At 41.6% G+C, this 12,646-nt stretch overlaps 1 protein-coding gene across 3 annotated transcripts in view; it reads left to right on the forward strand.

Moving 5' to 3' along the window:
• Positions 1-12,646, forward strand: part of UTP4 (UTP4 small subunit processome component) — a 26,436-nt gene continuing 13,790 nt past the window's right edge. Inside the window, exons 1-6 of one of the 3 annotated variants that reach the window (XM_037515992.2) lie at positions 1-32; positions 1,624-1,784; positions 3,221-3,412; positions 4,258-4,342; positions 5,773-5,862; positions 8,798-9,009. In XM_037515992.2, the coding sequence (XP_037371889.1) occupies positions 1,626-1,784; positions 3,221-3,412; positions 4,258-4,342; positions 5,773-5,862; positions 8,798-9,009 (738 nt within the window). In that variant the 5' untranslated portion in view covers positions 1-32; positions 1,624-1,625. Of the gene's footprint in view, positions 33-331; positions 450-1,623; positions 1,785-3,220; positions 3,413-4,257; positions 4,343-5,772; positions 5,863-8,797; positions 9,010-12,646 lie in introns of those variants that run through there. The other 2 variants (XM_037515993.2, XM_054696942.1) reach the window with 2 other exon arrangements.

The following is a 12,646-nucleotide window of genomic DNA, read 5'->3' on the forward strand; positions in this document are numbered from 1 at the left end:
CCGGGGCGGAGGGCGGCGGCGCGCGGCGGCGGGTGAGTCCGGCCGGGGCGAGGGGCGTGGTGGGGGGAGAGGGGCGCCGGGGGAGGGCGGCCGGCTCCGGGCCCACCCTGGGGGGCTCCTGGTCCCCTCGTGCCGAGGGCGGTGAGGGGAGCGCGGGGGACACCGAGAGGGAAGGGCCGGCGGGACCCTCGCGCGCTGCGGACGCTGTGTAGCCGGGCTGGGCCGGACGCGCCCGTCCTGCCCCCGGGTTCCTCGCCGGGAGGGGAGACGCGCGGGGGGCGAACCCGAGGCGGCTCCTGCCCTCGCGCGGAGTGGGCTGCGGCGGAGGGGAGCGGGAGTGGACGTGCCAGGCCAAGTCCTCCCCTCCGGGGCTCTCAGTGCTGCCCGCCCCGTCAGAACCCCCGACACCGCGTGAGAGACTGTGGTTGGCAGACTTAGGACGCACTGGGGTAAGGGAGAGGTGCTTTCTAAAATGCAGGTTCCTGGGTCCCCTGTTAAAATTCTGGAACTATAGAATAGGACCCCGAGTCCTGCAGTAAAACCAAAAACCAAAAAACGATAACACGTTTTTACAGATGATTTTGATGCAGGAGTTCTGCGGATCTGACTTTGAGAAACCGATGTAGGTTTGTTAGGGGGAAAGGATGTCCTGAGCTAATCCCATACAGGCTTTGTGGACTCCACTCCCAGTTCAGACTAAAACCATCAAGACATTGGGAAAGAATATCCCATCACCACCAAAGGGAGGGTGGCTGGGACCTGAGGGTGGAGTTAAGCAGCCAGGTTGGGTATAAAAACCAGACACGTGGGCCTTGGGGTCTTCACTCCTGGCTTCACTCCTGGCTCGGGGCCAGCTCTCAGAGTGCTATGGGATTCCAGATCCGAAGATCGGGTAGGACGCATTTAAAACCTTGTCTCCCACTTTTCTCCCTGAGCTGTACATTTCCTCATTTCCCCTTCCCTTGTAAATAAACCTTTTATTAACCTTTCGCGTGTGCCTGCAGTAGAGCATTGATAAGTCCTTTTAAGCACGCGGGTGAGGACCCACAGTCAGGCACCCTGTTTTGTATTGGGGCTGCTCTATAACAGTTTGGCGCCCAGCGTGGTTTCCAAGTTACACCCGCGGTTGACCAGCCCAAAGTAACATTCCTTGCGTTGGTCACCATAAGCGCACTAATTCTCTCGAGGCTGCTCTATAACACATTGTCAACATTTCTTGCCTCTAGAGAGTCGTGGTGTTTAGCCTCCTCTTCACACACACACAAAATAGAAAGGATGACTTTAGTTTCTGCCTCAAATACAGCTGCTGGTCGTCCCCTTAGTGTCTCCTTGTATTCCCATGCAAGCTCACAGTTTAGGCCACTTCTCTCCTGGGCCACTTTAGGCCATTAATATTGTGAGGAGTTTGGGTAATGCTGTGTTGTGTTTTTTAAACAATTTTCTTCACCAAAGCTTCCTGAACTTCTGGAGATTGCTTGGTAGAGTCTGGTGTAGGGTACGATAGCAGTTATTATTATTTAGAAATGAACGTCAGTGAGACAGAGGCTGCCATCCAAAACAGTGATAAGAAAGAGTGCATGTACTGCAGTTAATGTTTAACAGTTACTTTTTTCTTCTTTCTAGGAATGGGTGAATTTAATGTCCATCGAGTGCGTTTCTTTAATTATGTTCCATCGGGGATCCGCTGTGTGGCTTACAATAATCAATCAAACAGACTGGCTGTCTCACGAACAGATGGCACTGTAGAAATCTATAATTTGTCAGCAAACTACTTTCAGGAGAAAGTAAGTCATTTGGGAACCTGATTTGGCATTTCTGATGTTAATGCTCTTAAGTTCAAATCTACAGAACTTCTGTGTTTTATTATATGAAAGATCAAAAGGAAGTGATTCTGCCTATCCTATCTGGAGTTGTCTAGAACTACCTCACTTCCATTGCAAATATTAGAACTCTTGTCTGACCCATGAGAGAAGCTCAGAGTTCTGATCTGTGTGCTGTTGGTTAGGATGATCTTGTTAGGGGGAAAAGGATGTCCTAAAGCTAATTCCATACAGGCTTTGTGGACTCCACTCCCACCCCAGGCGAAAGCCAAAGACACTGGGAACTCCAAATCCCATCACCACCAAAAGGGAAGGTGGCTGGGACCTGAGGGTGGGGTTAAGCAGCCAGATTAGTATAAAGCCAGACACGTGGGCTTTGGAGGGGTCCCCCATTTTGACTCTCCGCCAGCTCGCAGCTTCCGGCCAGCTCGGAGAGTGCCTTTTTGGTGTGCCTGCAGTAGAGTATTGATAAGTCCTTTTAAGCGCGTGGGTGAGGACCCACAGTCAGGCACCCCGTTTTGTATTGGGGCTGCCCTATAACACTACTGCAGTAGCTGGCAGTAGCTTCATAGTGCTGAGACTTTAACCCCTGCACCGCCAGGGAGGCCCCTCGTTTTCATTTTTAACAATTCAGTCTAGTCTTCCGATTTCTTTATATTCCCGTCACTACTGTTTAAGCTTCATATTCCTATCCCTCAGAGCAGAAAAGTTCTCATTCTCTTAGAATGAAAAGAGTGGGGACTAGGAGTAAGGAGACCTCTATTCTCTCTTTTCACATCTTTGACTTTGGCACTGTGAGCAAACTACTTTACCCACAATTACTTTGGCCTTTAAAAGTTCAAAGATGAGAAATTATGCCTAACTCAGTACCTTTTGTGTCAAGCAGATATAAGAATAAAATGCCTTGATTGATGTGAAAACCTTTTCTGTGCTAAGAAAGCACTTAGAAATCCAAGACTTGAATGAAAAGCTAGAGTGAATGTCATTATTTAATATTTATTTCTAAACAGCTCCTTACAGGTAAAATTGACAAACAATAAGCAATATGTACTTAAACTGTATGAATTAATAACTTTTGAGATACACACAAATGTCTCTGAAACGATACTCAACCAAGATAGTTGTATTGATTTAATTGGCTATATCAAATAAAATTGTTTATTAGTTTTAGTCTACTGAAAAGGTTTTGCACAATAATTCTTGTAGAAGAAAGTCAACCTGAAAAATGAAAATGTAACATGATCTTCTAATGGCATTTTAGTTAATTTCTAGAGAATTTCTAGGGAAGTATTTCTACACTGGCATTTTAGTTTTCAACATGTTTACCATGACCACTCATTGCTGGTTGCTGATGAATTCATGGTGGATTGAAAAGGTATGACATTATGATGTTTCTGTAGTTTTTCCCAGGTCATGAGTCACGGGCTACAGAAGCTCTTTGTTGGGGAAAAGGACAGCGCCTTTTTAGTGCTGGACTCAATGGAGAGATTATGGAGTATGATTTGCAGTCATTAAACGTCAAGTATGCTGTGGATGCCTTTGGAGGACCCATATGGAGCATGGCTGCTAGTCCCAGTGGCTCTCAGCTTTTGGTCAGTAAGCAACTATTGGTAATCCACATCAGAATTTCCCTTCTGCCCACCTAAACTTTCTTCTCCTTGTTCCTGAGAAGGTAAAGTTACATAAATGGCATGCAGCATCTCCCAATCTGAGCTAGATTTTAGGAAACCCAATACAAGATTGGAGTTGATATTGGTGATTCAAAATCCTTTGTCCTTTTGCATCATTTCTGTTGCTTCTTTGCATCTTGTTTATTCATGTATGAAATAACAGGGTTAGTTTGATTCAGCATTTCCCAACCTGTATTCTTTGGAACTGAGAGATGTAGACGCTCTTTGAGCTTTATGTTTTAGGATAAATTTTATTGAGCTTTGTGTTTTAGGATAAATTTTGTTTCTGACTATGGCATAGTAAATCCTGTAGATTCACAATACACTGTTGTATATTAAAATTTCTGAGAGCTCCTTTGCAAGTTAAATGTAGAACTGTGCTTCACCACAGTGTTTCTCAAAAAGTATTTGAACAGACTGAAAAACTACTTTTTTCCCTACTATTACCATTTGAAAGGGTTCTTTCAGAGATTTAATTTCCTGTGATAACTCTATGATTCTCTTGATTTGCACTAATTGGACAATATCTTGACATTTTCCATTTAGGTTATATAGTTAATCAGTCTGTATGTAGGCCATGGGTCTCCAGCAGAGCGGTGCTGGGGTATCCTACTTCTATTCCATGTCCTCTGCAGAAATTGGGCCACTTATCAGCCTGGTTTCTGGCTAGAATATGAAGGCTGCCAAAAATGTTACTGTCGGTTTCTTGGATTTATTTCATTCTACAAAATGCTGTTCTTTATTTTCTACCTGTTGTTCTCTAACAGGTTGGCTGTGAAGATGGATCTGTGAAACTTTTTCATATAACCCCAGACAAAATCCAATTTGAAAGAAATTTTGATCCGCAGAAAAGTAAGGTTCATTTTTTGTGGGGCAGTGAGTAACCTTAACAAGTTATGTTTCTGTGTCCCTGGGGATGGGATATTTTCCCATGGGTCCAGATAATATTTTATGTACATGCAAACTTTATCTGAGTATAGGGTATATATAAGAAGTCATCCCTACCTCAGGTTTTCCTCTCTGGGTAGCATAGTTGTGATTGACTGATTAATAATATAAATTATGCTTATATAACATGAAAAACTAGAAGTCCAAAATCGGAAACCTAGTCTTTCTGTGTAAGTCAGTTTATTCTTGTTTATATTTGCGAAGTGAGCAGGTGCATCAAGTCTCAAAACGAGTTTTTTCCTTGAGGAGCTGTGATTCTTAATCCTGTTAGTGCATTCAAATCAAGTGGGGGAATTTTATAAATTAACTGCCCGTGTTTCACCTGAATTGATCGAAAACTGAACTCTAGCAAATGTTAGCAAGCTGTTCCTGTAAAGACATCAGGTAGTAAACATTTTAGATTTTACAGGCCACACATTTTGCCAACTGTGTTGATGTGAAAAGCAAACGGACATGGCTGTACTCCACTAAAACTTTCCATACAAAAATAGGAGATGGGCCTGATTAAGTCTTTAGTTTGCTGACTCCTTTTCTAGAGAATACTAACTGGCCCATGTATTTTCTGTGTCCATTGGTAGTATTTGTCCTTTGCTCATCTGATTCTTATTTTGTTTTAACTATCTTTCAGGAGTTATTTTTTTAATTAGAAAGACATTGCTTGTTAAAATATTTCATGTGTTTTGTCAAGTATGAAAGAAAAAATATGCATCTTATTCTACACTGTAGAAAACATTTTGGAACTAATCTTTCTATAGTTATATAAACAAATAGGCACAGGAATGCTTGCACTTATTTTTCAGGTGGTTTTTTCGCTCGGTACATCACTATCACAGATCTCTTCTGCCAATCTGGCATAATCTCTCATGCCAATCTGAATGGTATTCCATTTTATGGTATTCTATAATAATTACCTACATTCCTATCAATGATTTTTTTTTTTTTTTTTTTTTTTTTTTTTACTGGTACAATCCATGCTGTAATGAACATTCTTATCTGCCTATTTTGGGGCACTTGTGCAACTATTTCTCTTTTATTGATTCCCAGTACATTTGCTGGACCAAATATTGATGATTGTAATTTGTAGGTTACTCCCAGCAAAAGGTTTGCTTGTTTACACTCCCATCAACCACTTACACATTATTAGAGTAAATGTCACATACTTCGCTGTGGACCCCAGGCCAGAGTTGCTCCTCATCTGTGATAAAAGTGTTCTGTGATAGTGTGCAGTAGATGAGAGCTGTGGGACAATAGCTCTGTAGATCATTGTGGAAGGAGAACCCTTTGCTGTTTATTTATGTGCATGTCACTTTCTTTTTTGTTGTACAACTCCCAAGGTCGCATCCTGAGTCTCAGCTGGCATCCCTCTGGAACCCACATTGCAGCTGGCTCCATAGACTACATTAGTGTGTTTGATGTCAAATCAGGTGACTGTTTTTCTCAGTTCATTTTCTCAGTTCGTTTGTCCACATTTCTGGATTTTCTTAAACCTTGAACCCTTGTCATGCTTTCAGTAACCAGGTCCTAACTTCTCATTAACTCTCTGAGTTGTCCACCATGCATAACATTCCTCTCTTGGGTTACTACTGCCATTTTCAGGGGAATCTTGCTTCTTCAGTGGGATGTATAATAAGAATTCTATAAGAATTCACAAAAAAATTTACTTTCAACCAGCAAGACATTTACTACTAATGAGTAGATTACCTGCTTACACCAGTTCTTTGGTAAAAGTGGGTACCTGTCTTTAAGGAACAGCATAATTGGTGAGATGAAATCAGAAAAGTAGACAACCACATACTTGAGAATTTGCTAATGGAATCCTTCAGTGATGAGATTAACTTCATCTTGTTAGGTGGGCATGCCTGCACTCCCATCTAAGACAGGAGGAGAAACCAGGTTAAAAATATTTTTCTCATAAATGCTTAACTAGGTTTTTTTTATTGCTAATTATACATACATATCATTTATGCATGCATGTTATTTATCTGTCAAAGAATTCCTTAAGCTTAAAAGGGTAGGAGTGTCTCCTAAACCTACTCCTCAAAGGCAGCCACCTGCAACTTAGTTGATTCTCAGAGTCACTTTCTCCTGATCCTTCCACACTGGTTATTTTGTAACTTTGTTCAGTTTAGTAGCCAAAGCTTTCATATTTTGACTATGTAATTAGTACTAGCAAGTAAGTTACCTTTGCTTTTCTATATGCTTTTTGTTAGTATTTTCTCTGTGTGTGTGTGTGTGTGTGTGTGTGTATTTGTCTCACTAATTCATCCCCAGATTCTTCCAGTAATATAAATTATTGGAAGATATAGCTAGTTTTCTTTCTAGCACTTCTGACTTCTTGAATGATTCTTTCCCAGGTCCTTCTGACCTTCTTGGTCTAGGGTAGCTGTTTTCTGGGTCAGCTGCATGACTGTGAGATTGCGCACTCTGACTTTCAGTCATTCCAGGGATTCCCTTTACTTTTCTCTTAGGTAGTCTCCTTTTCATGCTGTTCCCTTTCTGGCTTATTCTAGTTTAGTGATCCTGAGGACAAGGTCATGAGAAAGAATTCTGGGTTGGAAATTATTTTCCCTTAGAATGTTGAAGATATGGCTGTACGCTCTTCCAGCTTCTAGTCTTTTTATGAAATCCAATGCCATTCTGACAGTAGATCCATTAATTGGATCTGAGGGTGTATGTTTTGCTGAGAGCTTTTGGGATCTTCCCTTTCTCCGTATTGTTCTGAAATTTAATAATTATGTCTCTTGGTCTGTGACTTTGTTAACAGCAATTATATTAGTCACATGGTAGGTTCCTTTAATCCAAAACCAAGTTTCTGGGCCTCCCTGGTGGCGCAGGTGGTTGAGCGCAGGGCTGTGAAGCTGTCCACAACCTCTGCACTGTGGGCAACACTCTCCGGCAGCAGAGATACCCACATGGCACAGCAGACCTCTCCTCTTCGCCCGCTGCTCTCTTCAGCGGTGTATTTCAGTCTGCCTGTTCTGTTCCCCACTGTCTCTGATGAATCCTCTCATCCTCCCGCATATCTGGCCTGTACTGTGGTTCTTACATGCATGAATGAATTTTTTTTTAAAAAAAAAAACATGGTTCTCACTTCTGGAGAAATTCTTGAAATTATTTTATAGTTGGGTTTCCTTTCTCTTTCTGAATTTTATTTGGATGCTCTTTCTTCTGTCTTCTCTTTTACCTCTTTTATTTTTTGTGTTTTTGACTTCTTTTACTCTGCTTTCTGGGAGAATTTGTCATATTTCTCTTTCACTTCTTTTATGGGCTTTTCATTTATGCTGTTTCCAGAGCTATTTTTTACTTCCTGAATGTTCTTTTGATAGAATCCTCTTTTTATTTCATTCCATACTAACTCTTCTCTCCTTAAACTGTTCATGATAATGCTTGTCAAGTGTTCTTCACCCTGCTTCTGTCCCCACCCCTCCTTGTCATTTTATTTCTGCCAGTCTGTTTGTCCTCTGCCTTTCATATTCTAGGCTTTCATAACAAGTCTGGTGATTGTTTTCCTCGCCACTTGAGTGGAGCTTTTTGAACATGGGTTTCTTGAAGAGTGATCTCGCTACACTGTTAGGGGGACCGCTGATGACAGACTCTTCAGATCTTTTCTCTCATTTCTGGTGATAATAAGCCAGTACATCAGCTTTCTAAGAAGAAGAAAAGTGGTGTTCTCAACAGTCAGTTAGTAATCCATTTTCCATGTAATAATCCTATCCTCAGTTGTGCCTGACATCCCTCTTCAGAGGTCTCTGGTCTTCCTTGAGATGGCTATGGGGAGTTGTCTGGTTTCTTAGTTTTGGGGGTGAGTGTCTGAAGAATCTAATAGCTTCTTAAACTTAGTTTAAACCAATCCCTCCTTTTAATTTCCTTTCACCTCTGTTTCCAGAGTACCTGGGGTCAGCAGTTGCTGAGTCTTTAGGATTCTGTGGTATAAATCAGGTGGCTTCTTCAGTCTCCTCACTGCTAACTTGGAGGGCTCTGCTAAGGCAGTTTGCACTTCATGTCCGCTTTCAGATTCCTAAAATTGTGTTACAGTTCTTTTCTCTGTTTCCATGGGCTTTTGGAAAAGAGCATAGTGTGCGTGTGCATGCAATTGGCCAGTTTCAAGTGATGTCACAAATGTCTCTCGTCCATTTTACTCCCCCACCCCCATCTGTGTTACCTCTGTCCCTCCTTTGTTCTTTCATCTTTAGGTTACCATTTTTAGCATTCAGTTCTGAGACTGAGTTCACCATAACTACTATTTGTTGGCTTTCTTGTGGTCTTCTCAGGCAGCTAACTTATGCCTACCCCAGGCGGTTATTAAAGACAAAAGAAGAAATAGGTACCATCCAAATGTTGGCTTTTCTTATTTTTCAGGGAGTGCTATTCATAAGATGATCGTGGATAGGCAGTACATGGGTGTGTCTAAGAGGAAGTGCATCGTATGGGGCGTGGCCTTCTTGTCTGATGGCACCATCATCAGTGTGGACTCTGCTGGGAAGGTGCAGTTCTGGGACTCAGCCACCGGGACGCTGGTGAAGAGCCATCTCATCGCCAATGCTGATGTGCAGTCCATCGCTGTGTCGGATGTGAGTGTGGTCTCTGTTCTGAGCACCTCTCATGTGCTGGGTGGGAACGGTGTCAGTGACGACCACAGACACTTCACTAATCTGAAATGTTGTGCTAGAGGAAGATGAGGTTAGGAAAATACAGATATCGGATAATTTCTCTGAACCCTCTTATACCCTGACAATTAGAAAACATTCTCCAAAAGATTAGTGAGCAAAGAGCTTTTCTTCAGCCCCTCCCCACTCCAGTGCATGCAGCCTGATGGTAGATAGGGCACAAATACCCTAGAGAAATCTGAAAAGCAATTTCATCTCTATACAACTTTTCCTGCTTCCTGTCTTGGGAAATGAGGAGATAATTTTATAGTGATTTTTAAAATGTTGATTTTATCCTCTTTGAATGAGACATAGGCAGATTTTTGTTGAACAAATATGCCTTTTCCCTTTTCATGGTGTGGATTCACCTTTGGTGATTTTAGCACCTTTGGTGATTTTAGCAGTGGGGCATAGAAGGTGACTTTGGGGTTTATTGACTAGATTCTTCAACTTTACCATCTTAAGTTTGAGAATTACTTGCTATTTAAATGCGGGCATTTAGATTCTAGTTGAGCGTTCCCTCATGCTCACTTTTCTTGCCTTGTTCATATGACATTTCAAAGATTTTCTGAGATGTGTGTGAAATTCTTATAAAACATTTATATGTCATCCACAAACTATAATAAAAGTATAAGTTGAAATGGGTGGGTGAAATTCTCCTTTTAAAAGTTTTGGTCCAAAATAATTTTAATTGTTAGACTTAAAACAACTATTATTTTAAGTCTAGTGAGTTTACTAGTGGTAGTGTGATTACTTAACTCAAGCATGATTACTCAAATATTATGCAGCATTTCAAAGAGCAAGATGTCTATTTCTTGCTATGGAACATATTCCAGTTTATATTGCTAAGGGGAAAAAAAGAACTATTTTATACTATAATAATTATTAGGAAAAGGAAGGGCAGATTTGTAGATTAGATGTTATGTATTAGATTTTTATATACTAGATACTTTGTGTACATGCAGTTTGCAGTATACATAGAATATCTCTGAAAAGAAAATGCTAATGATAATTTCTGGAAGGGGAATCTGCAGGAAGCAGGCTTAGTTTATATTGTTTACCATTTTATGCTGTTGGCTCTTTTTCAAACCTTGTGCCTGTCTTAGGGTGTTGCATAGACTCTTTGGTAAAGCTATTTATTATAAAACATGCTACCATATTGTTATAATGGGAAAGAAATACTGCCAATTAAACTAGGATGGTGCTTTTTGAAAATGTAAACTTTGTACTTATAAGCATATAATACAAACTATTACAAACTGATAATGCTTTTTTTATTTTTTTTTAAATGGTAATTTTTCTTAAGTTCTTTAGTTTTTGTTTTTTTTTTTTAAGATTTATTTATTTTTATTTTATTTATTTATACAAGCACTGGGTACAGTCAGAAGCGTGGGAGGGTGAGAGAATTCACCAGAGCCAGAGCAGGGAGCAGAGCAGGCAGAAGGACCGAAGTACACTGCTGAGGGGAGCAGCGGGCTGCAGGAGAGATCTGTGCGCCATGTGGGACCCTCCTCCGGTGGCCGGGGAGCAGCCGGGGATCGAACCAGTGCTGCAGAGGCTGCGGGCAGCTTCGCAACCCAGCGCTCAACTGCTGCACCACCTGGGAGGCCCTGATAATGCTTTTTTTAAAAAAAATTTTGTCTGTTTTAATTATCAGAGAGCTTCTTCAAACTTGAACATAAATTTTTTTATATCACTTTGTGCATATATAAAAAGGAAGGTGTAAATAGAAGGAAGTGATGGGGCATTCCTAAAACTTCTTCACATTCAGAGTCTTACGGAGTCACTTTTCCATTCAGGGCCCATGTTCCCCATTCGTGCTTCCCAACCACTCATGGTGTTGACAAGTTACTTCCTCTGTAGCCCCAAGTTACTCTGTTAGCCTTTTGACAACCATTCTGCAAGTTTTGATGTTCACTCTTTATCTGATGATGTCACTCATGCACGGCTTGACAGATACTCTAAGGTATCTTGCTTTCAGAGTTGTTAAAATGTGGGGAAATACGTGCTTGCGAATAAGTGAGTTATGGTACTTGTTTTTTTAAAACTTGACAAATGCATGTATAAAAATTCTGGTTTTCAGAATGTTTATTACAGACTGGAGTCAGATAAACTTGGGTTTGAATCTCAGCTGTACCACTTAATAGCTACATATCTGCCTTCCATAAGTTACTTCTTTCTCTGTATACCTCATTTCCTTCCTCTGTGAAAACAGGAGGCCAGTAGTGGTGATTTTAGCAGTGGGGCTAAAAGGGTTTGGGGAAAGAGTAAATGGGTAATGCTCATAAAGTGCTAAGGTCAGAGCCTGGCACAGAATACGTGTGGTGTCAGCATCTCCATTTTCACTTTGCTTTTGAAATTAATCCTGATTTTGAGGCTTTCCTCTAGATAATCTCTTGCCAGGACAGCTGATTTCTTTTTGATGGATGTTCACTGACATAAAGAGTGAATGGTGGCAAATACTTGGTCCTTTGGTCTTCTTTGATGTCTTTAATGCTCATCCAAGAGGCGAGTACAGATTCCTGCAGGGAGATAGAGGGAATGTTTGCTTTCAGTTAGAGGCCTATCCTGAGACCTTTTTCTCTGTGGTGCTACCCCTCTGAATAAATTAGCTCCCCTACCCCCATTTCCAGGTTGACTTTTTCCTTGTTTCCTTCCTGCTGCACCTAAGAGAACCTTCTCCCACTACCCCCACACATACTTCTTGTTTCCATTCTTTTATGATTCCACCTCAGGGAAAGATGTAGAGCTTGAGAATCTTTCCTTCCAAATCCTGCACTACTGGTGGGACTTATAAATGAAAGGAGCTAATTAGCTGGAACTGAGGGAGAATGTATGCGTTCTTAAGCATCTCAATATCTCTACTTTTGCCTTGAGCTAATATTTTTCAAATAATATCCTTAGAGGAGATGAGGGCAATGCTGGATAGGGCTGCCTTATGTCGAGGGATGGAAACCCTGCTTTCCTTCCTTCTCCACCATTGTGTGCCTGTCAGTAACCTCACAGAGAGCTGGCACAAGGTTGGGTCATGTGGTGTGCCCAGAGTAAAGGCTTTGGAGGCAGATGACCGTGTGTCTTTGTCACGTCACGTCTCTAAACCTCTGGAAGTTCCACTTTCCTTATCTGTGTAAAGGGCTATTAAATGATGATCAGGGGAAAAAACAAAATCTGACACGCACAGATACCAAGTGGAAGCATGTCAGAGATTTTCTATAATTCATTAGCTAATGAGGGAATCGGTAAGATGTTCTAAGCGGTTCAAGAACACAGACTTTAGTGCTCGGCGGCCCGGGTGCTCAACCAGGCCATGGGAGGTCCGTGGACGTGTACCTGCTGAGAGAAGAGAGAAATTAAGAAAGCAGGCCTAAGCTGATGGGCGCCCAGGCAGGAAAAGCCCGAGAGGAGAGGAGCAAAGTCCAAAGGTCAGAAGAAAGAAGTTCCGAAAATGAGTTTGTTGGCCCACCTACGGTTTGGCGAGTTATCAGCCAGTCTTCAGAGGAAGTATCTGAATCTCTGAGGAGTGAATATGAAGACCAGATACTGACATCCGAATACCTAACTG

Source organism: Talpa occidentalis, unplaced genomic scaffold (genome assembly GCF_014898055.3).
Source record: "Talpa occidentalis isolate TD23 unplaced genomic scaffold, MPIMG_talOcc4v2.1 talOcc4.17, whole genome shotgun sequence".
Lineage (NCBI taxonomy): Eukaryota > Metazoa > Chordata > Mammalia > Eulipotyphla > Talpidae > Talpa > Talpa occidentalis.